General features: G+C 43.3%; 1 protein-coding gene across 37 annotated transcripts in view; it reads right to left on the bottom strand.

Moving 5' to 3' along the window:
• Nucleotides 1–26,329, bottom strand: part of SPIDR (scaffold protein involved in DNA repair) — a 475,230-nt gene that overhangs the window by 26,332 nt on the left and 422,569 nt on the right. For all 37 annotated transcript variants that reach the window (XR_010159535.1, XM_063817068.1, XM_009455296.5 and 34 more), the window contains 3 exons: nucleotides 9,464–9,551; nucleotides 8,093–8,236; nucleotides 7,942–8,001 (listed from right to left, as the gene is read on the bottom strand). Coding sequence is in view for 36 of the 37 variants with exons in the window: in XM_063817068.1 (XP_063673138.1) it covers nucleotides 7,942–8,001; nucleotides 8,093–8,236; nucleotides 9,464–9,551 (292 nt within the window). In the remaining variant the exon portion in view is untranslated. The remainder of the gene's footprint in view (nucleotides 1–7,941; nucleotides 8,002–8,092; nucleotides 8,237–9,463; nucleotides 9,552–26,329) is intronic.

Here is a 26,329-nt window from a genome sequence, read left to right as displayed (position 1 = left end):
GCGGAGGTTGCAGTGTGCTGAGATCATACCACTGCAACTCCAGCCTGACTGACAGAGCATCTCAAAAAAAAAAAAAAAAAAAAAAATTGGTGAATATTTCAGGAAGGGCAAAGATTTCTGTAAGATTATCTGAGGTTGGAGGTTCTGAAAATGTCCAAAAATTTTAGATGCTTTTGTAAATACTCTGGATTTGGCCAGTGGTCTCTCTTTCAATCTATTAATATACCAAAATGTTCTAATCTCCTTTGAAATTAACTATAAAATTGTCCTACTATTGGGGTTATGAACAAAGTCAGTAACAATAAAATTATCTGTAAAAAGACATCAGTAACTAATGAAAGCAGTACTAGTACTACCACTACATTGCTAAAAGTTTATTAAAAATAGATTTCTTCTCTGGCCGGGCATGGTGGCTCACGCCTGTAATCCCAGCACTTTGGGAGGCCAAGGTGGGTGGATCACTTGAGGTCAGGAGTTTGAGACTAGCCTGGCCAACATGGTAAAACCCCATCTCCACTAAAAATACCAAAATTAGGCTGGGCGCCATGGCTTACGCCTGTAATCCCAGCACTTTGGGAGGCAGAGGCGGGTGAATCACCTGAGGTCAGGAGTTCGAGACCAGCCTGGCTAACATTGTGAAACCCTGTCTCTACTAAAAATACAAAAATTAGCTGGTGTGGTGGTGCATGCCTGTAATTCCAGCTACTCGGGAGGTGGAGACAGGAGAATTGCTTGAACCTGGGAGGTGGAGGTTGCAGTGAGCCGAGGTCATGCCACTGCACTCCAGCCTGGGCGACAGAGAGAGACTCCATCTCAAAAACAAACAAACAAAAATTAGCCGGGTGTAGTGGCGGATGCCTGTAATCCCAGCTACTCGAGAGGCTGAGGCAAGAAAATCTCTTGAACCCGGGAGGCAGAGGTTGCAGTGAGCCAAGATTGCGTCACTGCATTCCAACCTGGGCAACAGAGTGAGATTCCATCTCAAAAAAAAAAAAAAAAAGTCTTCTTACTCATAATTGCCAAAACCTGGAAACAACCAAGATGTCCTTCAGTATGTGAATGAATAACTAAACTGAACTATGTGGTACATCCAGACAATGGAACATTATTCAGCACTCAAAAGGAAACGAGCTATCTAGCCATGAAGTCACAGAAACTTAAATGCATATTATTAAGTGAAAGAAGTCCGTCTGAAAGGCTACAGACTCTAAGATTCCAACTTTATACAATATTCTGAAAAGGCAAAACTATGGAGATGGTAAAAATAAGAATGTTTGCCAGGGATTTGTGGGGAGGGGGAATAAACACGTGGAGCAGATTTTTAGGTCACTGAAACTGCTCCATATGATACTATGATCGTAGATACATGGCATTACATATTTGTGCAAACCCATAAAATTACACCACCAAGAGTGAACCCTCATGTAAACTGTGGACTCTGGGTGAGTACGATGTGTCAATGCAGGTTCATTAGTTGTGAGCAATGTGCCGTCCTGGTAGGGATGTTGATAATGGGGAGGCTGTGCATGTGTGGGAGTAGAAGGTGTATGGAAAATCTCTGTACCTTCCTCTCAATTTTGCTGTGAACCTAAAACTGCTCTAAAAGAAAAAAGTCTAATAAAAATTTTTATAGCCCTGTGTAATCAGGGAAAGTTTTTTGTTTGTTTGTTTGTTTTTGAGACGGAGTCTCGCTCTGTCGCCCAGGCTGGAGTGTAGTGGCACAATTTCGGCTCACTGCAACTTCTGCCTCCCAGGTTCAAGTGATTCTCCAGCCTCAGACTCCCGGGTAGCTGGGATTACAGGCACCTGCCATCATGCCCGGCTAATTTTTGTATTTTTGTAGAGACAGGGTTTCACCACATTGGCCAGGCTGGTCTCAAACTCCTGACCTCAGCTGATCCACCTGCCTCGGCCTCCCAAAGTGCTGGGATTACAGGCGTAAGCCACCGTGTCTGGCCCAGGAAAAGTATTTAAGCATAGATGATACAGACACCTATAATGCTAGTAATAAGGCAAAAATATTACCAATGCAAATTTATCAGGAAAAAATAGATCTCTCCCACACAAATATGCCCAATTAATTTTTGACAAAAGTGCAACAGCAATTTAATGGAGGAAGGATGATATATCAACAAATGGTGCTGGAATGAATGGATATCCAAAGGTGAAAAAATTAACCTTGACCTAAACCACACACCTTATACAAAACCCAACTCCAAATGCATCATGGACTTGGAAGGTAAAGTGTAAAATTAAATCTTCTGGAAAAGAACACAAAAGAATAACTTTGGGACCTATGACTAGGCAAAGAGACTTGACTTCTCTTAGACTTGACAACAAAACTGTGATCTGTAAGAGAAAAATCTGGTAAATCTGACTGCATCAAAATTAAAAACTTCTACTATGTTAAGAAAAATCATTAAAAGGATAAAAATAGAATTTAGAGATCCTGAGAAAATATTTGCAAATCCTATATCTGACAAAGGTTTTGTATTTAAAAAATAGAAATAACTTTAAAGACTCAACAATAAACCAACAAACAAGCAATCCAATTAGACAATAGGCAAAAGATGTAAACAGGGATTTTACCAAAGAGGACATATGGATGGCAAGTAAACACATGAAAAGATGTTCAACATTATTAGTCCTTTGGATGAATCTCTAGACAATACTGTTGGCCGACACCTTATATTTCTTTAATGAATTTTTTTTTTTTTTTGAGACAGAGTCTCACTCTGTCACCCAGGCTGGAGTGCAATGGAGCGATCTTGGCTCACTCAACCTCTGCCTCCCAGGTTCAAGCCATTCTCCTGCCTCAGCCTCCCGAGTAGCTGGGACTACAGGCGTGCACCACCATACCCAGCTAATTTTTTGTAGTTTTAGTAGAGATGGGGTTTTACCATGTTTGACAGGCTGATCTCCAATTCCTGACCTCAGATGATGTACCTGCCTCGGCCTCCCAAAGTGCTGGTATTACAGGTGTGAGCCACAGCACTGGGCCTAAAAACAAAATTTAAATAGAGACGGAGCCTCACTATGTTGGCCAAGGTGGTCTTGGGCTCCTGGTCTCAAGTGATCCTCCTGCCTCAGCCTCCCAAAGTGCTGAGATTAAAGGTGTGAGGCACTGCGACTAGCCACTGCTAAGATTTCAGACTTCTGGCCTCCGGAAGTGTGAGAGAATACATTTCTATTGTTTTAAGCTATCTAGTTTTTGGAACTTTATATGGTAATCCTAGTAGGAAACTAATACAGATAAATACTGCATGGTTCTATTCATGTAACAACCATAAGACAACATAATTATAATGACAGAGAACATGTGAGTGGTTGCCAGCGCTAGGGATGAAAAAAGGATCGACGTGGCTATAAAGGCGAACACAGGAATCGGTGGTGATGGCACAGCGGAGGATTCTGACTGCAGTGACAGTGATGCAAGGCTGTACATGTGACAAAACTGCACACAAGTGCACCCACACATACACACACAAACACACAGAGTGCACGCGTGGCTGCTGAAACCTGAATGTGCTCCATGGATTGTTCCTGTGTCAGTTTCTTGTTTTTTGTTGTTGTTGTTGTTGTTGAGACGGAGTCTCACTCTGTCGCCCAGGCTGGAGTGCAGTGGCATGGTCTTGGCTCACTGCAAGCTCCGCCTCCCAGGTTCACACCATTCTCCCGCCCCAGCCTCCCAAGTAGCTGGGACTACAGGCGCCTGCCACCATGCCCGGCTAATTTTTTTGTATTTTTAGTAGAGACAGGGTTTCACCATGTTAGCCAGGATGGTCTCAATCTCCTGACCTCGTGATCCACCCGGCTTGGCCTCCCAAAGTTCTGGGATTACAGGTGTGAGCCACCGCGCCCAGCTGGTTTTGGTTTTTACTGTGGTTACTGTGGGTGTGGGATATTGACATGGGGGTGGAGGGGTGCACCAGATCCCCCGTGTATTTCTTTGCAATCTACTGTGAAACTATAATTATTACAAAATAAAAGTTAAATATGAATACTATCTTTTTCACCTTCATGACTTAGTCATTAGTGTAACGGAAATACAACTGAATCTGCTTTTTTTTTTTTTGAGACAGAGTCTCACTCTGTCAGCCAGGCTGGAGTGGAGTGGTGCAATCACAGCTCACTGCAGCAACCTCCTGGGCTCAAGGGATCCTCCCATGTCAGCCTCCCAAGTAGCTGAGATGATAGGCATGCAGCACCATGCCTGGCTAATTTTTAATTTTTTTGTAGAGACGGGGTCGTGCTTTGTTGACCAGGTTGGTCTGGAACTCCTGGCCTCAAGAGATCCTCTAGCCTCAGCCTCCCAAAGTGCTAGGATGACAGGCGTGAGCCACCACGCCTAGTCTGGGTCTGTTTTTATGACTGGAGTTCCAGCAATGACTCATGGTGCCATTCTGAAAGTCAACCCTCACTGCCAAGGATGCAGGCCACTGGCTTAACTACGGACTGGCCCCAGGAGTCAGCTTATTTCTATTCCTTCTTGAGACAGCTGGTTTCTGGTGATTCTTTTACACACAAAAGCAGACTATAGGAGACAGACAGAATTTCAGTGGATCATGGAACCTGTTCCATTGGGTTCCAGGTCTTTGACTGTTTTGTGGCTATAGGACTACTGATTCCTAGGCACACATGCCCACTGGAAGCCATGCTCACTGAAAGCTGCACTTGCACTGGTGGGAGCCTGTTTCTTGGATAGGAGGGGATTAACATTATCTTCTCTACCTCTCTGAGGGAGGACCCCTTCACAGGGCAAGGTGGATGACCTGCTTCACTCTTGGTCTTTCTCTGCCCCAGAGCTCCCCTCCAACTGGCTTTGGTGCAAGCATTTTGACACCTGCTTTCTTTACTTTCAACCTCGGTCTCAGCCAGAGGGCCGTGGGCAGGAGTGTTAGCTGCAACTGCCACGTGGCTGCTCTGAGGACAGCATTCTCCCTATGGGTGAAAGGCACCTGCACAGAGAGCCACCGCCTGGCCCATGACCCAGAAGAGCAGGAATGTGCCAGATGCCAGGGGCATCCCTACACACACTGACCCCTCTCAAGGTGGGCAGAGGAGCGTGAAGTCAGTCTTAGGTCTCCTCAGGCTTGGAAAGTATGGGACATAGCACGTGCCCTGCCTCGTCCTTGCTGGGAGCCCTATCCTCCTATCTCCTGAGCCGGACACTGGGGTGCTCACAGGGAGCACCACTGAGGGACTCATGCCAATCATTCTCCATTTCTTCATGAGAGGCACTGATCAGCTGTCAAATGATGAAAAGGGGAACAGATGAAGAGAAAACAAAGGAAAAAGGGTATTTCAAAACTCCTAAATTCATCCTAGAACAATCCAATATGGTGAGAGAATGTTACACCCATTTGACAGACAAGGACATGAGACAACGCGGTGAAGTATCTGCACAAGCTCAGTCAGCATGTGGTTGGGGGTGGGGGTGTGTTGCGTCCCTGCCCCACCCCCAGGGCACCAGGTAACTGAGGGACCGTGGAGCCAGGAAGCACCAGGGGACACTGGGCTGAGTAAGAGTCAGGAAACCCACATCAGGCTCCACCAGGGTTTGGCTGTGTGTATCAGAGACAGCAGATAACCAGGCCTAGCCTTGGTCTTCTCCACTTGGAATTAGGAACAGTGACACTATTGCTGCTGAGATAAAATGATATGTACATGAGAATGGTTTGAAAATCTGAAAAATCTCTGACAGAATTAAAGGTGGTGAAGTATTGATAATAAAAAATAAAGAGCTAAATGTGGTTCATTTATATTCACAACTCAGCCCTCTGATTTCCTTTCTGTGGGCAAGACTCTATGCGCTGGCAAGCACTAGCTAATCCACAGGTTAAGCTGCAGAAACACACACACACTTTCTGCAGAGAAGGAAAGGAAACGCAATTGACAGTTACTAGCATATCACCTAAAGCACACTCCTTACATCTGAAATGTAAAAATTAAATTGAGATAAAGCCTTAAAGTACTTTCATATGATGATCATATGTATCAGCGCTGTGTTCTTGCGCAGCACCTATGGCATCCTTAGGTAACAAGCTTGCATCCTACTCGGTGGCTGTCAGTAGATGGCCCTCCCTGTCTCCTCTCCCTGACACACACCGCACTGTGCATTCAGTACAACCTACGGGACACCAGGAGACACTCGGGTTGTTTTTCTTTCTGCGTCAGAGTTCCTGTGTCCTCCAGCCATGCTCAGCACCTGAAGAACGTCAGCAAACCATGGCCTGTGGGCTAGGCCTGTAAGCTAAGTATGGTTTTTATGTTTATTCAAAGTTCTTACATTTTTAAATGGTTAAAAAACCGTAAGAATATTTTGTGACAAGTAAAAATTAAGTTAAATTCAAATTTTGGTGTCTGTAAATAAAGGTTTCTGAAACACAGCCCTGCTCATTCATTTGTGAATGACAACATGGCTGCTTTTGCACTGCAAGGTGGAGCTGAGTAGTTGCTATGAAAACCATACAACCCAAGAAGCCTAAAATATTGACTATCTGGCTCTTTACAGAAACAGTCTGCCCACTACCCCTGATGCAGATGGAAGAGAAGTTGATTTAACATGCTTGTGATAACACTGATTTAATGATACTCGTATATATGCAATTCATCAAGAACTTGACTAGAAGTTATGAAACATATTCTTTTAGTCACTCTCTTATTCTTCCACTGTCTAAGAATGATCAGAGAAATGCAAAGAATTTGTTCAAAATAAATGCACAACAGAAAATAACTCTGGATAACTTAAGCGGAAGAGAAAGGCTCCAAAACCAGGCAGCTGAATTGGGTTGTATGCAACCATGAATGCTTTGAAGAGATTCGTAACAAGCATGTCAGGGTGAAATGGCATGAGGTCTGGGTGTGCTTTAGCATACTTCAGCAACAAAAAGAAAAGTGAGGGGTGTGAGTGTCAGATCTTGATAACCAGGCATAGTATGATTAGAAGACAGCCCCTGGTGCCACCCCCACCACTGTCCCCCGACTCGTGGTGCACTGAGGCACCTGGCCGAGGCTGCTGGCCAAGGTGCCAGCCTCCTGCCCTCCCTTGAGACTCCTTGCTGGGCAATTCCTGAGTATTCTGGCCTGGCTGGTAGCTGGTGATCCACCGACAGCCCAGGTGAGTGCAGGCATCTGGGGCCTGGTTTGCTCCACTCATACACACCCTCAAGGAGGCAATGTGTGGGGCACTCACTCTCTCCTGCACCATGACAGATGCACCCGGTGCACATTGCCCATGAGTGGACAAGAGTTTAACAAACAGGATGTTCTCAATCCCTCTTGGGTGATTAGATCTACATGGATATTCCTCCATAAGGTAAGGGCTGGCAGAGGTTTCTAGCAGAATGTAGTCCATGCATTCAAACTGGCAAGCAGGTCTCCTTCCCTCCTCTACTCCTAGTTGATTGATAGCAAGCTCCTCTAGGCCACTGCTCCCTAGAACAGCCCAAGGCCTCACAGGGACCATGGAGGTGGGATGGGGGGGCTTTCAGTTTTGAAGGCTCTAAAAGTTCCCAAAAGTAGTTGAGCTCAATCCTGAGATTCCCACTTCCACCACATAAATGAGGTTTCTCCATCTCTTTCCTTTCTTCAACCTGCCTAAGTGTCGGGAAAGAATGAACATTACTGGGCTGAGAAGCTTTGGGGACAGGGTTGTACCTGGGTGTCTTACACCCCAGTGCTTAGCACAGTGGCTGGTAGTCTGCATCTGTAAAAGGAATGGATTTACTGCCACTTCAGTATATGGGGCATGCTTAACTGGACTTTAAAAACACTTTTCTGTTTTGGCAATGCATTAATTTCCAAAGGAGATTACCCTTTAATAAACCTCTAACACCGTGTGTGTGTGTGTGTGTGTGTGTGTGTGTGTGTGTGTGAGAGAGAGAGAGACAGAGAGAGAGAGAAAGGCTGAGAGACTGAGAGATTGAGAGAGATTATTACCTGTGGTTTTTGGTAAATCACTGTGGCATAGAAGCTGCAACGGGTACCAAGATCATTCATCTGGAAAGGAATTAGAAAAGGTTGGCAGCATTACACGAAGCACACAGACATGGCCAATACCTAAAAAACCTGTTAGAAACAAAGACATTACCTGGAGAATGTCTCTTAAGCAGCGGGTAACTGGAGGCTGGTAAAGCTTATAAATGGGGTCTTCGTCAATTATATCAATTTGTCCCAGATTTGGATGAGCTGTGAGGATGTAACACAAGGCTGGAGGAGGCAGATGAGTTTTTATCTGTTTAAATGAGACAAAGGTAGAAGGTGAATGTATTGTTAAAAGACTCAAAAAGAGGAGATATTATTAAAATCTCCTCTTTAATATATACATATTTGCTTACAGGTGCATCCTCTCTCTGGAATGCTATACAAGGAATGGATTGCATTGTTTACTTCTGGGACCAACTATAAGAACTTCCATACTTATGAACCTATTAATTCAAGGTTTCATTTTAGAAATCTTTCAGGGTATACTGAAAATATCATCTAGAAATTACTTCCTCTTAAGTAATCTAGAAATGGCTTTTGAGACAGAGTTGCACTCTCGTTGGCTGGAGTGCAATGGCGCGATCTTGGCTCACTACAACCTCTGCCTCATGGGTTCAAGCGATTCTCCTGCCTCAGCCTCCCGAGTAGCTGGCATTACAGCCATGAGCCACAATGCCCAGCTAACTTCGTATTTTTAGTAGAGACGGGGTTTCTCCATGTTGGTCAGGCTGATCTTGAACCCCCGACCTCAGGTGATCTGCCTGCCTCGGCCTCCCAAGTGCTGGGATTACAGGCATGAGCCACCGTGTGTTTTGACAACTACTATGCTGTTTGGCACAGTTCAGGGTCACAGACTTAGCACTACTAAGAAGTCAGCCACAACCTAAGGAAGACAGCCCCAGTTTTGTTTTGGGACCTCTGGCCCAAAGCAGCAGCTGGCTAGCCTGCTGGAAAAGGCTCAGGAGGCAGAGGAGGGAACACTTTCCATCCATTTTGCTGCTTCTGAGACACTATCATAAACAAGCAGGACAATGGAAGTTCCTGGCTACCCAGGACGTTGTACGAATGTCTATGGATTGTATTGAGTTCCTGCTCCAATTGGTAACTGAATGTTGGTTCTATAAGTGACTAGAAGTTCGTGGGAAAAATTCTATATGTTTACTTTAGTACAAGGCTGAGACCCCAACTGTTCCAACAGTTATGTGAGGGTTGTGGTTTAAGCATTCATCATAAGTTAACTTCAAGAAAATGCTGTGCAGCACAGTAGGGAAGGCAGCCAGAGCTTGGTCTCCAGGCATCTGAATCCCAATCCTGGCTCATATTCATGCATCACTACAAAGGAACTGACTGCACGGGGGCTCCTTGTTGCCACTGGAGCAGGGGACACAGACCATGTGGGTGACAGTGATGACGCCTGGCTTGGCACCTGGCATGGAGTAGTCTGCGACTGGGGAAGTTTTTCCAGTGCCGGGCTTACCTCTTCACAGGGCTGGTCGCGGCCAGGTGTTTTCAGAGGTATCGCTGGGGGCCATAGGGTGTCAATCAAACTGAAAATCCCCGCTGTCCTGGAACAAGAAAAGTCAAAGGTATTCATCATCAGACATCCCTTACTGAGTACTTGGCCAGTGAGCTGGTAGAATGCTTAACAGACTCTAATGCCTAAGGCCATGGAACTACAATTCGAGATGTGTGGCGATTCAGAGGGGGAAGAAGGCACACAGACAGATGGACAGACACTGTGGGAAACCAACTGCACAACAGGAACTTGCTCACTAAATTAGGATCCATCCACACAGTGAAATAGTATACGGTCACTGAAATGGTTACAAAGAAAATACTTATGGACATGGAAACATGTTTGTGATACCCTGCTAAGAAAAAAGCAGGCAACAAATTAACTCTCTCTCACTCTCTCTGTGTGTGTGTATGTATGTGTATCTATGCATGCATCTATATATATTAAGCCAAAGGAAAAGACTGAAGCCTATAAGAATGTTTTTAGTGGTTATCTGAGTAGAGTTTGGAGGTGATATTTACTTTCTTCCTGTGGATTGGGTATTTTGTATATTTTCCCCAAACAGATATGTATTACTTATGTAAGAAAAGTTATCTGGGCTGGGTGCGGTGGCTCATGCCTATAATCCCAGCACTTTGGGAGGCTGAGGCGGATGGATCACCTGAGGTCAGCAGTTCAGGACCAGCCTGGCCAACATGGTGAAACCCTGTCTCCACTAAAAATACAAAAATTAGCCGGGCATGATGGCGGATGCCTGTAATCCCAGCTACTCGGGAGGTTGAGGCAGGAAAATCGCTTGAACCCGGGAGGCGGAGGTTGCAGTGAGCTGAGATCACATCATTGCACTCCAGCTGGGTGACAAGAGCCAAACTCCGTCTCAAAAAAAAAAGTTATCTGAAGTAAAATATATAGAGGGACACAAAAGGACAAACAGTTATGATTTCAGTTGTATGGTTCTCACCTTAGATCTGACTGCACTTCCGAGACCTGGCTCTAACCTTTACCTGAGCCCCTTGTTAACAGAGATGGGGAACAGCAGGGACCCTGGAGTCAAGAAACTCATCTTGCTTAAGCTCTGCCTTTTATACACTGTGAGACCTTGAGAAAATGCTTGGACCTTGTGTCAGCCCTTCTGGGAAATTGGGGGATGCTGCTGGCATTATTGCAAGGAGTAAAGGAAGTAAAGAACGTATGTGCAGCACCTACTAAGGTTTCTACGCTCAGAGTGAGTGTCCAACACATTAGCCACTTGATGTTACCATAGTTATCAGTATTGTCATTGCTAAAGCCATAAACTTTTATGCTGTTTTTTGCTAAAAAATCTGCCCAGTTGAAGACAGGATTTTAATCCTAGTGTTACTTTGTGAAGAAACAGAGTAAAATTAAGAGCATGATAAAAGATGAGTGTAAAAAAAATTTCTTTATACAGTATAGAAAAATAAACAACCCTTTCCAGACAGTGACAGAGTGCTTATCAATTTCCCTAAAAATTTGGAGTTTCCCAAAAAGTGTTCTGTGAAGTGTAACCCATGAGAACAGAACTCCCTGTTCGGCCATTGTTGCTGTGTGGCACATCTGCGGCTGGCAGGACCCTCACATGCTACAGTGGGACTGGACATGGCAGAGGGCCTAGAGAGCCCCGTGTAAAAGGCACCTGTGACATATTGTTTTAAACTAAAGCTTCTCCCGTTTATAACCATGAAACCCTTTTTGGTGTCATTACTAATAATGTCCTGAGAAACTAGTGTTCCCTTGGAATTCTGACAAATGCTGTTCTAGAAGCACACAGCCATAGGAAAGTTCTATTTGAATTTAATGACTTTTATTTAGAGGATGCTACCAGCCAATTAAAAAAGTTTAGACATATTATACATTTATTTAATGCACAATGCTTAGCTGAAGAATGGCTATAAGTTAAATAAAATGCTTAGTCTCATAAAAAATCAGCTTCTCCACTGTTTTTAAAAACTATTTTTAAAAATAGATAATGGTTTGGATGGCCACTGTTGCCTTGTGAAGCAGAGTCGTCTGGGGGCAGCTGACACATTCATTTAAATGACTCCCGCCTCTGCTGGGCATAGACTTGGTGTAGAAGCTCACTTTTGGCACAGTTAAAAAGTGTATTGTTCCTCTCACTGCAATTCATTCTTTACTATTCATTTTGTTACACAGGAAACATTCTTTTAAAAAAGTGATCCTTTAAAAATATGTTTAAGCAACAAACAGTCTGACAGGGGAGTGGCTACCATTAGTCCGTCTTTTCAAAAATTAATAAACATTTTTATTTAAAAAGTTTAAAATATAAAGTTTAATTAGAGAAAAAAGGGACATACAGATTAATTCATTATGCTTATGATTTGATAACTTAATTATGTTGGAATAAATTTCATGGGGTATAATTTATAGATTGCATAAAATGAGTCTGCAGACAAATTCAGGTCATTAATCTGTGACAACAAAAGTTTGTGGAGCAGACAAGGAGAGAAGCAGGGCCAGCTGTCCTACTCACCGAGTCCCTAGTCTGGCAGGCTCTGCAGCAGTCAGCAGCTCACCCAGCAGCTCCCACAAGACTGCCAGAGAGCATGGGGGGAGGTCAAGTCAGCTACCCATCAGTGAAGGGAGAGCCACGTTTCCCATCACGCTCAGTCACAGTTCATCTGACCTCTAAAAATCAGCTGTATTTGAAGAGCGGCAAGAAGAGGGCTGGGGGGTGGTGCAGGACACGCGGAGAAGAAAGGAGACAGCATGGTACATGGCATAGGCAGGGAACAGGGACAGCCTGGGAGCCTCCTCTGTGCACTCACTTGGGGGCTGTGGCAGACCCACCTGCAGCACAGGCTGCAGAACACGCAGCTGCTCCTGGAGGCGGGAGGAGGGAGGCAGGAGGCCTGGGAGGAGCCCACACTCGCTTTCCTAAAGTCACGCTCAGGAAGCTGAAAGACTTTCAGTGCTATGTTTTTATTATAGTAACCAGTGTATTTTTTAAGTGGAAAGATATCAAGATCTATACACATGTTAAAATTGTATCTACCAAGTTATACTTAAAATGGTTAAAATTGTAAATTTTATAGTATTTTACCACAATGAAAATTATATTTACCATAAAAATAAATATAAGTGTTGTTTTTATCTTTTTTCTTTCTTTCTTTTTTTTTAACAGGGTCTCTCGCTCTGTCATCCAGGCTGGAGTGGAGCAATCATGGCTCACTGAGGCCAACCCTACAACTGTTTTCAAGTCTTCCACACTCTTTAAAGGAAGGCCACCCCGACATGTCACGAGTCAATGAAATGTAAGAGGCACTTTCTGAGAACATGTTCTCACTTATAAAAAAGCCCTTGGAGACACCCCTCAAGAGAGATAGAGTAAGGATGGGGGCACCACATCACTTACATCTCATGAGGGCCCCATGGAGAGACTGAGACTGGGCTGTACTGGAGATGAGGGCCACGCGGAAGGAGGTCCTGCCAACTCACGTCCTCCAGGGCTGAGCCTGCACACTCCAACCCCATGATGCTGCAGGTGATGTGCATTTGCTCAGAGGAAAGCTGGCCGCAGACTTGGGGATAGAAAGGACACTGTCCACCTTCCACGGCAGAAATTCTGAATCTCTCTCAGCTTCATCTTCCTCCCTTGTAGGATTCTGTGATTCTCTAATTCCTAGTGCTGCTGCTATCCCTCGCTGACATGTGCCTCTGTTTGAGGAGGAAAGACAGTTCCAAAGTCTCCAGTGCTAGGTGTGGGTGCTGAAGCAGACACATTTCTATGAGAGCGTGGCAGCATGGGGCGCTAGAAACAACCAGCCATCTGTGATAAGTGCCTTCTGCAGGCTGACAGGTGAGCTTGGCTGACTGAAGACTTTTTGTGTTACAAAGTGCTCTCTGGTGCAAAGCAGAATTGCACCTGAACATTTCCAATCTATTTGTAAAGAAAAATTTACAAAGACAGAGCCATTAACTTTAATTTTAAAAACATTTCCAAATTTGCTGTTTTAGTAATTACCAGATCCTTGAGAGAGAAAAAAATACTCTAAACATTATAAAGGGTTAGGAATAAACAAATGGAGATATTTATATGGAGCAAAGTTAACTTCTTAGAATGAAAAAAAACCAATTTTCTTGTCTGAATTTTGTTGTTGGTAACATATTTTGGAAGCTGTCAAAATCTAAGTAGAAAACAAATCACAAAGGAAGAGAACCAACTTGAGACCATCTTCAGAAAAAAATTACAAATTCAGTTCAAGAGTCGGAAGTGATGTCAAAGGACAGATGTTTCTCCTTAGTAAACTAGAGCTGAGGTTTCCCATCGTGTGACAAGAAAGGTGCACGGAAATGAGTAAGCTGCACAGGTGCAGATAACTTTAACTGGGTACCTCCATTTCCTGAATTCCTAAAAAGGCAGCCCCAGCATCACTCATGAGCTCAGAAGTGAGGATGGCGCAAGTCCTGGGGCAATAGAAATCAGCTGCGAACCAAGAAGAGAGTGGGAGTGGCACCACGCCCAAGAGGAGTCTCAGAAATATACAATAGATGAAGGAAGCAGGGTTCCCACCTCACTGCCATTGAAACAATGCTAAATTTACATATTTTTACACACATTTTATGGACATTTTGGTGTAGCAAATGATCTACCTCCTCTGGCCTCATTATAGCTGGTGTTATTTATCTTGATTGGTAGATGACAAATGTCATTTGGAAAACCAACCATTCAAAGTAAGGGCAACCAAGATTTCCACTCTCCAGTCCACTGGAAGAAAGTAAACATGGAAAGTCTTCTTTGCACACCGGAACATTAGCTGATATTACCAGCTTGCTTGCCTATTCTCTTAGTTATTTCAGGGCTTATTTTTTCCATCTGATACTGTCTCATCCAACTAACTCTCAAATCTTCACAGGGCAATTTAAAACTGCCTGAACCACTTTCTTTTGGGTATGGATAGAGTGGAATTTGCTCTAGGAGATTTAAGCCACAATGGTGCTGTGGACAACAGAAAACGGGAAGATAATAAGGAAGCACCTGGCCCATGATGGACTCACCCTCAGAGAGCTTGGAATCATTTTTTTTTTAACCAAGCATGAATTCTGGGTATAAAATGTTCTCAAAATTTGTCATGTTGCTGCTAATTTCTCTGTACCTGTTACTGTTGTAGGACTCATACCTCTCCAAGAGAGTTCATTTGGATAGTGGAATACTTTAGACCAGTCATTCTTAAAGTGGGGTCTGGGGGTCGCTGGAGGTTCCGAGAGCCTTTCAGGCAGCCTACAAGGCCAAAACTGTTTTCTGCCAAGCCTTTATTTTTCTTTCTCACTTCCATTCTCTCATGAGTGTACAGTGGTGTTTTCTAGAGGCCCATGATGTGTGATATTACAACAGACTGAAGGCAGAGCACAGATGATAATCCATCATCTCCTGTTCAACCAGTGAAGAGACCTGCAAAACACAGGGCAATGCGACTCTCATTGCTAAATATGTTTTTGTGTTTTAGGAAATATTTTTCATAAAAAATGTTATTTAGGTTGTCATCTAATAGGTTGATTATAGATGCTTTTAGGTAAATTAATGTGTTAAATCTTTTTCAGTTTTAATTTCTAATAAGGTGAATACTGATTAACTCATATTTTTTTTTAAAAAAACCTCTTTGGGCCCTCATTTTTTATATTACACACATACACACACCCCAAATATATATATTTTTTGGAGATAGAGTCTTGCTCTGTCACCCAGGCTGGAGTGCAGTGGTGTGACCTCCTAGGCTCAAGCAATCCTCTGGCCTTAGCCTCCCAAGTAGCTGGGACTACAGGTGTGCACCACCATTCCTGGCTAATTTTTATAATTTTTCGTACAGGATGGGGTTTCACTATGTTTCCCAGACTGGTCTCCAATGTTTGGCCTCAAGTGATCCTCCTGCCTTGGCCTCCCAAAGTGCTAGGATTACAGGTGTGAGCCATCATGCCTGGCCAGTCCTCATTCATTTTTATTTTTTTCTTTCCTCCCCGCTTATCTTTTACATGGTCATGTTCTTTAGATTGTCTCCCCTCTCTCAGTCTGTCTCCCTTTCCTGCCCACTGCTGGCCACACACTACACATCTTCCCCCACACAGCAGGGTCTCTACGTGCCAGAGACAACAGACTTCAGACATATCTGGTAGGCTGTATTTTAAGATATAATTTCAGTGCAGTCTAAGAAACAATTTCCTATTTGTTGCTGAATCATTATTAATAGTGTCCAATAAACTTAGATAGGAATCCTATTTTGAGTTGCAAAGGTAACTTCCCATTCATTGTAAAATTAGGTCAATGCATGTGGGTTATTTATAAATAATGTAACACTTCCTATAACTCCATTCTTTCCTGTGGCTCCACACTCGACATAAAAATAGTAGTTTTAGGAGCAGGCCAACCTGCAGTGTTGAGAAAGACCTGTGGAGACTGAGGAAGTCTCTCTGGACCGGAAAGGAGCTCTTCATGTGGCTCCTGGGGCTAGGGCCAGGCTCCCACACTCCCACCCTGGAGGACCACCTCTGAGAAGGGCTCTTAGCGCTGCTGTGGCTCCCACTGCATGAATGTCACATCAGTGCCAAAGAGAACAGCAAAGGCCGAGCAGTCTTGAAGAGGCAATTCCTGTAAGAATCACTGTTGGGTTCTGTACAAGGACATAGGTGAGAAGAGGCACAGAGGTCACCCCTGATGCCACTCTGAGGCGCCTCTGCCCCACCTCACCCTGTGTTCCGGGGCTGGTCACCACCGAGATCCTCTGGCTTAGTTAGTGCTGCCTGTTTTGTGTCCTCACGAGAATGTGAACCTCCTGAGGGCAGGCTCTATGTGTCTGTTCTCTGTGGAATCCCAGTGCCTAGATGACAGACTGGTGCCTGGGAGGCGCATAACGCTGGCATGGCACGAGGCCATGGATCTGGCATACTAGCTAGCAGGGCCGGCAGGACTCTTCAATCCCACCGGCCAGTACTGCACAGTAAGGACACATGGCATTTCAGCAATGCCGGCACCTGTCACATATCACAAGTGTCCCTCAACACTTCAGTATGAGAATTTTTCATGAGCCCTGATTTCTTCTGTAAGAAACCCATGGCTTCTGATACATTTCTTTAACCTAAATTCACTTGTTCATTTCATTCATTTACTATTAAACTCTAGGCTAGTTGGTGATACAGTTTAGGTATATAATTAAGGAGTAAAAATAATGCCTTCCAGAAGATAGCTTATCTACTTTTATGTCACCCTTATACACACAAAAAACAATACTTGAGTGAATTAAACTTTTGCCTTGATACTGAAATGGATTTCCTCCAACAAGATTTGTTCTGCTAGGCAGACAGCAACAAATAGCCCAAGAGATCATGAACAAACTGGTAGGAGCCATGGAAACCTTAAGACTCTAACAAGATTAGATTAGCAGTGAATAAAATGTACCATTAGGCTGGTGGGATGGTAAAATGAGGCCATCGCTCTGGAAAGCTGCGTGGCAGCAATCCAGCCATTCATCTCCTTGCTGTCTATCCAAGAGAACTGAGAACTGACATCCACACAGAAACTTGCATATGAATGTTTGCAGCAGGATTATTCAAGGTACCCAGAAAGTAGAAACAACCCAAATGTCCATCAACTGTTGAATGGATAAATAAATTTGATGTATCTATGTCATGAAATATTATTCAGCCATAAAAAGAATGAAATTCTGGCCGGGTGTGGTGGCTCACACCTGTAATCCCAGCACTTTGGGAGGATGAGGCAGGTCGGTCACCGGAGGTCAGGAGTTCGAATTAGCTGGGTGTGGTGGCATGCACCTGTAATCCCAGCTACTCTGGAGGCTGAGGCAGGAGAATCGCTTGAACCCAGGAGGCAGAGGTTGCAGTGAGCCAAGATCGCACCATTGCACTCCAGCCTGGGCAACAAGCAAGAAACTCAGTCTCAAAGAAAAAAAAAAAAAGGAAATTCTGATACATGTTACATCATGGATGGACCTTAAAAACATTCTGCTAAAGTGAAAGACACCAAAGGTCACATCTGTATGGTTCCACTGACAGGAAATGTCCAGAACGGGCAAATCCACAGAGACGGAAAGCAGAGGAGTGGCTGCTGGGGGAGAGAAAGTGCGGAGCTCCTGCTGAAGGTACAAGGTTTCTTTCTGAGGTGATGAAAATGTGCCAGAATTAGGGTGCTGGTTGCACAACTTTGTGAGTAAAATAAAAACCAATGATTCGTACACTTTAAAAAGGGTAAATTTTTAGTATGTAAATTACATCTCAGTCAAGCTATTACTTAAAAAGTGTCATTAACTTAAGACAGGGGCCTCTAATCAGGAGACCACTAAACCTGACCTGAAATACATCCATTGCTATACTTTCTTGAACTCTGCTTAATTATTTTGCTACGAACATTATCTTTCTTCTCTGTCCTCAAAGCCCCCATTCAAAACTAATCTCAAAGCTTCCAGGAAATGAAACACCGGGGACTTCTGCAATAAAAGAGTAGTGCTGCTATCTTCACTGGAAAGCTGACACAGAGCCCAGGAGCAGCACAGGGTTGGGAGCGAGCCCAGTGGCTTCAGCACTCTACTTTTGGACTGGTTGCGCTTCCTTTTCCTAAGTCAAGCTAGCGGAATACTAGTTCCATGTAACCCCCGGTGTGCCCGTCGGTCCTGCTAAGCCACAGGAGCGGGTCTTGAGCACCAGACAGGACAGCCCTGCACTGTGGCTCTTCAGAGGACAGAGACAGTACCTGTGCTGGGCCAAGGGTTTGTGGCAGCACAAGAGAACATGGCTTAGAATACAAAGAAAAATACTTCCTTGGGTTTCCACATCTATATAAAACTGTGGCCATGTGAATTTCATACTTAAACCCTCTTCTATGACATAAGATATTGCAGAACAGTAAAATGCACACCATAAAGCAGTATTTCAGTAATACTTCTGGTGTGTCCTGGAGCAGCCCTTCAACCACCGTGGTGGGACAGCCAGGAAGGGAAACTGATCAGGCATTCTGACTCCAGAGATTGATCTCTGCTAAGAATAGCCTATGAATACCGTATAGATGTGGGAACTTACGAAACATTTCCAAAGCAAGTTCACTGAATTTCAGGAAGATATTTTTCTTTTTCTTTTCTCTCTTTTTTTTTTTTTTTTTGAGACGGAGTCTTGCTCTGTTGTCCAAGCTGAAGTGCACTGGTGCAATCTTGGCTCACCACAATCTCCGCCTCCTAGGTTTAAGTGATTCTCGTGTTTCGGGCTCCCAGTAGCTGGGATTACAGGCGTGCACCACCATGCAGGGCTAATTTTTGTATTTTTAGTAGAGATGGGGTTTTGCCATGTTGCTCAGGATGGACTCAAACTCCTGACCTCAAGCAATCTGCTCTTCTCGGCCTCCAAAAGTGCTGGGATTACAGGCATGAGCCACTGCACCCAGCCAGCAAGATATTTTTCAGATTGTAGCTAGTTGGAGAAACTGAAAGAAGGAAATTAAAACACACATCTGAAATTAAGCCCTTTGCACTATTCCTTTGAATCTCTGCTTAAATTTATATAATTATATAAGATAAATTTGTAACTCTGGAATGTCTCATATTTTACAGGACATCTGCTAGTTTTATTTATTTTTTGAGATGGAATCTCGCCTTGTCACCCAGGCTGGAGTGCAATGGTGCGATCTTGGCTCACTGCAACCTCCGCCTCCTGGGTTCAAGTGATTGTCCTGCCTCAGCGTCCAAAGCAGCTGCAACTACAGGCGCATGCCACCATGCCTGGTTAATTTTTGTATTTTTAGTAGAGATGGAGTTTCTCCATGTTGGCAAGGCTGGTCTTGAACTTTTGGCCTCAAGTGATGTGCCCACCTCAGCCTCCGCAAGTGCTGGGATTCCAGGCGTGAGCCACCGTGCCCGGCCTGCTAGTTTTATTTAAAAATGTCTTTTGTTAAAGACAGGGCATTAAAAATAATATATGTATATAAATTATATAAAAATAATATAATAATATATACAAAGAAAAAATCCTCCTAATCAACTCTTGACTCAAGATTGGGGACATAAAATTATCAAGTAGTATAATTTAGTAACTTTGTAAAAAAAAGTTCTTTACACACTTCTGTTCTACTTCATTGGGAAATTACACACACAGGCGCACATGCACGTGCACCCCTCACCCCCCCTACACACTCTCTCAACTTCACAGGAAATGAAGAGCTCCTGAAACATGTTGCTATCTGTAACTCTGCAAACATTTATCTCTTCTGTCCTGGTGGTACTTATTATTCCAAAAGCCTCACATGATCCACTCGCTCACCAGCGTGGAGGTGGAAAAACCCACACTACCACACAAAATCTGTCAGCCCATATCTCTTATAGACACGTGTAAGTTTTTTTTTAACCAAATATTATAAGTGTGCTCTGATACTTAACAAAAATGCTTGTCTCCTTACAATTCATCTTATTATCTTGAATTCACACATCAAGTAGCCTCCCCTCATATAATGTTTCAAAGACTGAAACTGTGAGTCCTATTAAAATAATTTACATTGACGTGCCAAATAATGAAGAGGAAAACAACAAAATACCCTTTATCAAGCGACCAGGCTTCAACCTAATCAGTAAGCAGCCTGCACTGTGCCACGGCTGGCCTTGGGGAGGGGCGGGACACCGGCATTGGAGTGTGCCTCATCAGAGCTCCCATGCCACCCCCAGTCACGGAGAGTTGCAGACGAGAAGGGGCTGTGGCTTATGTCACAGTCAGACATCTGGTGTGGACTCTGTTCTACCCATGCCTCCCCTGCAAGGTACCCAGTACCATGAAGCTAGGCTATGCTTCAAGCTGCCAGAATGGATGCAGAATTTGCTTGGGAGCCATGTGAAAGTGAGCTTTAACCCCACTTTCCTACTTTCCAGTTGTATGGCATAGAGTAAAATCTTTATTCCTGATGAGCTTCAAGCTCCTCATCTGTGAAGTGGCTAAAATAATATCTGCTTCTGAGACTTATTTTGAAGATCACACAAAATGGACCTAATTGGCCTGCGATAAACGGTAGCTCTTTTACACTTCACTGTTTCCCTTGGTACTCAAGTTAATCTCATTTTACCTGAAGGAGAGACAGACCCATAGCCTCTGCTGGGAGTGTTCTGGTTAAAGGTAAGCCAACCAACCCGGGAGAGCTATGGGTCCAGAAGCCATTTCAAAAACACTTGATGCTTCCTGCGGCCCTGCCTGGGGGTCATGAAAACAAGTCCAGTTACATACTCTGGCCAGGCAGTCCCACTTTGGGAATGCTATCCGCCCCCCCTCCAAAAATTGGTACTTCTGTCGATAAAAAGACAAGCCACCTACAACACATAAATTATATACAACCAATGAAGGACTACTACTCAGAATATATAAAGCTCAACACCCCAAAAGAAAAATAAACAAAAGACTTGAACAGCACTTCATCAAAGTGGAAACACAAATGGAAATACACAGCAAAAGGCTCTCAGCCTCAGCGGTAATCAGGAACTGGAATTTAAACCACAGTGAATTCCACTACAGATCTACCAGGTTGAAAAAAATGCAGGCCAGAAAAAAGATAATGAAAAAGACACCTAAGTGTACCAAATAATGGAAAGACAGCAGAGCAGCAGGAGCTCTACTATGCTAACAGAAATGGAGGCTGAACTCCGCTCCTGGAAGACAGTTTAGCACTATCCATTGAAGGTGAGGAACACCCCACCCCCACGATGTGCACACCTGTGCCCTAGGGGATACACAGCAAGGGCTCCTGCCGCTGCCAGCAGTGGTCGGAAATGCCTAGAACAACTGCATGAACAAAGAGACTGTGGTAAATGCATAAAATGGAATGAAAACGAATAAACCGGAGCTACCTGCAATAGACAGAAGAAACTTACAAGGTTTATTGGTTTAAAACTATGTTGTTTCCGTCCTCTTTTGTAAGGGTCCCCCACACCAGGGTCCTTTTGTGTGCAGCTGGGGCCGCGGCATCTCTAGTGAGCAAAAAAAGCAAAACACGGCCGGGCGTGGTGGCTCATGCCTGTAATCCCAGCACTTTGGGAGGCCGAGGCGGGCGGATCACGAGGTCAGGAGATCGAGACCATCCTGACTAACACAGTAAAAGCCCATCTCTACTGAACATACAAAAACTTAGCCGGGCATGGTGGCGGGCGCCTGTAGTCCCAGCTACTAGGGAGACTAAGGCAGAAGAATGGTGTGAACCCAGGAGGCGGAGCTTGCAGTGAGCCAAGATTGCACCACTGCACTCCAGCCTGGGCAACAGAGAGAGACTCCGTCTCAAAAAAAAATAAAATAAAATAAAAAGCAAAACACAAAGAATGCGCAAGCATGATGCTGTTTCCATAAAGTTCAAAAACAGGTAAACCTATACGCATGCACACACACACACACACACACACACACACTTTTTTTTTTGACAGCCAGGTCTCAATCTGTCACCCAGTGATTCTCCCATCTCAGCCTCCCAAGTAGCTAGGACTACAAGTGTGCACCACCACACTCGGCTAATTTTTTACTTTTTGTAGAGATAAGGCCTCACTATGTTGCCCAGGCTGGTCTCAAACTCCTGGCCTCAAGTGATCCTTCTGTCTTGGCCTCCCAAAGTGCTGGAATTACAGGCGTGAGCCACTGTGCCCAGCCTAAATATATTTCTAAAGATGTACAAAAAGTAGTATAACTGTAAAGAAAAACATGGAAACACTCTCAGAAGTGTGAAGATCTTTAGGATCAGGGTAGGGGCAGCAGGTGGCTTCTGGATACCCACCATGTTTATTGAATTACAGTGGTGGCTTAATGAGTGAGCTTTATTTATTCACTTATTATTTGTTACAATCTACAATTATGCCCTCTTTCATACGCTTGTTATATTTCACAGTAAAGAAGGTTAAAATATAAGCTCAATACATAAAGGAGATACAGACAGAGATATACAAGGAAGTGTGTTGCAGCACTGCTTTGAAGTGGTAAACACCAGAAACAACCTGAATGTCTATCAGGAGAGGGACATCCTGGTGAAATTAAGTGAAAAACGCAAACCATATCTTTTTGTTTATAGATATGTCTACATTCGTGGAGAAAGATGTGAAAGATTACTTACCGGGGTAAATATCCAGTGGGTAAAAGAGAGATTATTAAATTGTTGTTATAATTTATGTTAATTCTGTTAACAGCAACAACCAACAAAAGCAGTGGCTATATTATTATCACATTTATGGATCATACTGAAAGTCCTAATCTGAGGCCTTTTACAAATGTATGGTCCAGGTTCAATGGCTTCATCACAACCCACTCCATTGTTGGTGGCTTGAGAAAGAGAAGTAAATTATCTTGCTTTTATTAACAGTAATGAAAACTACTAAAAGTAATGATATTAAGAGTAATGGTAAAAACTGCAATTACTTTTACACTAACCTTTTTAAAAAGCTAATTATTTTTGTTAATAAGTATCTAAGTAAACTTTGAAAAAAAAAAGAACCCTAACTAAACCAAAAGCAGGCAGTGTAATTATTTACTATGGATTTAATACTCCTAGTTACTCAAGACAATCCTACTATAGATAGTTTATTGCTGTTGTTTAACAAAAACAGTGGAAAATACCAAGAATCTAAATTAATATCAACATCACTGACAAGAAATAATCAGATTTTTATTTTGAGGGCCAGGGGTTATAACTATAAAACAAATGAGAAATTTATAGAAATGAATTCCCCTAAAACTGGAAGTAATTAAATGTCAGCTGTAGTACCGAAAATCAGACTTTGGAATTTGGTGCACCTGTCTTAAGACCCAGCTCACATACAGGGATCCAAATTACTTAATGTCAGTGAACTTCAGGGTCTTATCTAAAAAATAAATACCATGATCTAATTTATTAGCTAGTTTGAAGGTAAAATGAAAAAATAGAGTGACTCTAGTGACACTCAAGCTTTCTTTTCTTTCCACTTTCAGCATCCCATATTAACAGAGAGATTTTCTTGGCAAATTATAAAGATTTAAGTATTTTTTCCAAAATTCAAATCTGTAAGATTTTCCAATTTTGAGAATTCAGCTAATAATAGCATATTTAAAGTAAATATTTGGATTTTTTATTTGAGATTAATACAGGAACATTTCTATTCTGCTTCTGAATCATACTGCTACCCAGTGTCCCCATGATAGCAACTACTGCCGCAAGCTATTAACCCGAGAGGAAGAAAGAAGAACTATGGAATATGTGAAATGTTTATATGAGCAATTAATCCACAACAGATGCTTTCAGACTACGCTGCTGGACTCCTAAGGAGCTGGGTGGGGAGCCATGGTGGCCCAACTCATCCACCTTCCAGAACAAACAACTTCACATAATTTGTTTTATAAGCTTCCCCTTCCCCTTCCCTTCTCTCTCCTCCTTGCTTCCTTCCTTCCCTCCCTCCCTTTCCTTGTGTATAGACAGGTCTTGAGATGTTGCCTAGGCTGGTCTTGAACTCCTGCACCCAAGTGATCCTCTTGCCTTGGCCTCCCAAAGTGCTGGGATTACAGGTATGAGCCATCATGCCCGAACAGATTTCTATTAAAGAAAAACAGGGCCAGGTACGGTGGCTCACACCTGTAATCCCAGCACTTTGGGAGGCCGAGGTGGGCAAATCATGAGGTCAAGAGATTGAGACCATACTGGCAACATGGTGAAACCCCGTCTCTACTAAAAATACAAAAATTAGCTGGGCGTGGTGGTGTGCACCTGTAGTCCCAGCTATTCGGGAGGTTGAGGCAGGAGAATCGCTTGAACCTGGGAGGTGGAGGTTGCAGTGAGCAGAGATTAAAAAAAAAGAAAGAAAAACAAAAACTGAAAGTCTTAAAACCACTGATCTCTGCCAATGCACTCCAGCCTGGGCGACAGAGCGAGACTGTCTCAAAAAAAGAAAAAATAAATAAATAAATAAAACCACTGACCTCCTACTGGTAGATAATTATGATTTCTGTGGTAAGAAGGACAGTGAGGGGTAGGGTGGGGGAAATATTTTTAAGAGAAGAAATGATTAAAAAAAAGAATAAAACAAAACCCTGCCCATTTACTGAATTCTAGACTTACTGTGCTGCAAGGTAAATTAACTAGTTAAATTACTAACCTGGAGGGATAAGTGGTATTTGTTTTTATGCTGTCATATCAGCTGATCTTCCATTTGTTTTTGTTTGTTTGTTTGTTTGTTTTTTGAGACGGAGTTTTGCTCTTGTTGCCCAGGCTGGAGTGCAATGGCATGATTGGCTCACTGCAACCTCTGCCTCCAGGGTTCAAGCGATTCTCCTGCCTCAGCCTCCCAAATAGCTGGGATTACAGGCATCTGCCACCACCCCCGGCTATATTTTCAGTAGAGACAGGGTTTCACCATGTTGGCCAGGCTGGTCTCGAACCTCTGACCTCAGGTGATCCACCTGCCTCAGCCTCTCAAAGCGCTGGGATTACAGGTGTAATGGGCGCCCGGCCCATTTGGTTTCTTTTATCCCTGTTTTAACTAGATCTCTCTGTACAAATCCCACCGGCTTCATTTCCATTCCTTCCCATTATTGGGTAATTGACAATGCCTAGCAATGTCCAACTGGATGATTTATATTCTTCCTTGGGAAAAACACGGAACACTTTCAAACTGTATCATTTTTCTAAATTACTTCTGATTTCTTTCCTCTACCCATTTTGTTTGTAAAAACAAGACAACAAAGTCTTGGGTCAGTGCTGGCTGGATTTCTACTTTTTCAATTAAGTAGAAAGAGAAAGTCTGAGGAAGAAGGGAAAAGCAACTTCTTACATGGTGGTTTACATTGCACAAGGTACTTCTATGAATGTGATCTCATTAAATCCTCCTAACAACTTTTGGAAGTAGATTTATCCTTGTTGATAACTAAGGATGGGATTAGTACCAATCAACCAGCAAATTTAAGAACCAATGTATTAACCAAGACATATGGATTCTAAAGCCAGAGCTGTGAATCAGTGCTGAATTACAGCTGTCTCCCCTCAGTGATCAGGATGCTCCTAGAAGTTTTTGTTGTTGTTGTTTTAACCAGCAAGTCCCCTTGAGTAAGCTTGGCCCTCACAGTCAAATAATTCAGAGCTAACTCGGTTATACTGTGTTCCTTGGTTATGTGGGAGTAGGTAGTGGAGTGAGGGAGGAAGAATAAAGTCACTTTTGAGAACACTTCTAAAAAATTTGTTTTTATAGCCAAGAAAAAATTTTAACAGTTTGTTAGGTTCAGATTTCATCATTTATTAATCAGGTTTTTTTTTTTTTTTTTTGAGACAGAGTCTTGTTCTGTCACCCAGGCTGGAGTGCAGTGGTGTGATCTTGGCTCACTGCAACCTCTGCTTCCTGGGTTCAAGTAATTCTCCCTGCCTCAGCCTACCGAGTAGCTGGGAGTACAGGCATGTGCCTCTATGCCCAGCTAATTTTTTGCATTTTTAGTATAGACGGGGTTTCATCATGTTACCCAGGATGGTCTCGATCTCCTGACCTCATGATCCACCCACCTCTGCCACCCAAAGTGCTGGAATTACAGGTGTGAGCCACCATGCCCGGCCAAATTGGGTTTTTATTGAACACTGTGCTAACTGCTACAGAAGATACAAAAATAACACTTGGCCCTGAACAACAGCCTATTTTTGGTCAAAAGATGGTCTGACCAAAGTTGAGTATCCCTAATCTGAAATTCAAAACCTTTTGCGCACTGATGTGACACTCAAAGGAAATGCTCTTTGGAGTATTTTGGATTTCATATTTTCCCATTAGGGATGCTCAACCAGTAAGTATAATGCACATATTTCAAAATTCATAAAAATCAGAAATTTGAAACACT

Source organism: Pan troglodytes, chromosome 7 (genome assembly GCF_028858775.2).
Source record: "Pan troglodytes isolate AG18354 chromosome 7, NHGRI_mPanTro3-v2.0_pri, whole genome shotgun sequence".
NCBI lineage: Eukaryota > Metazoa > Chordata > Mammalia > Primates > Hominidae > Pan > Pan troglodytes.
Note: the sequence above shows the minus strand (reverse complement) of the source record. Positions and strands in the feature narration are given on the sequence as shown.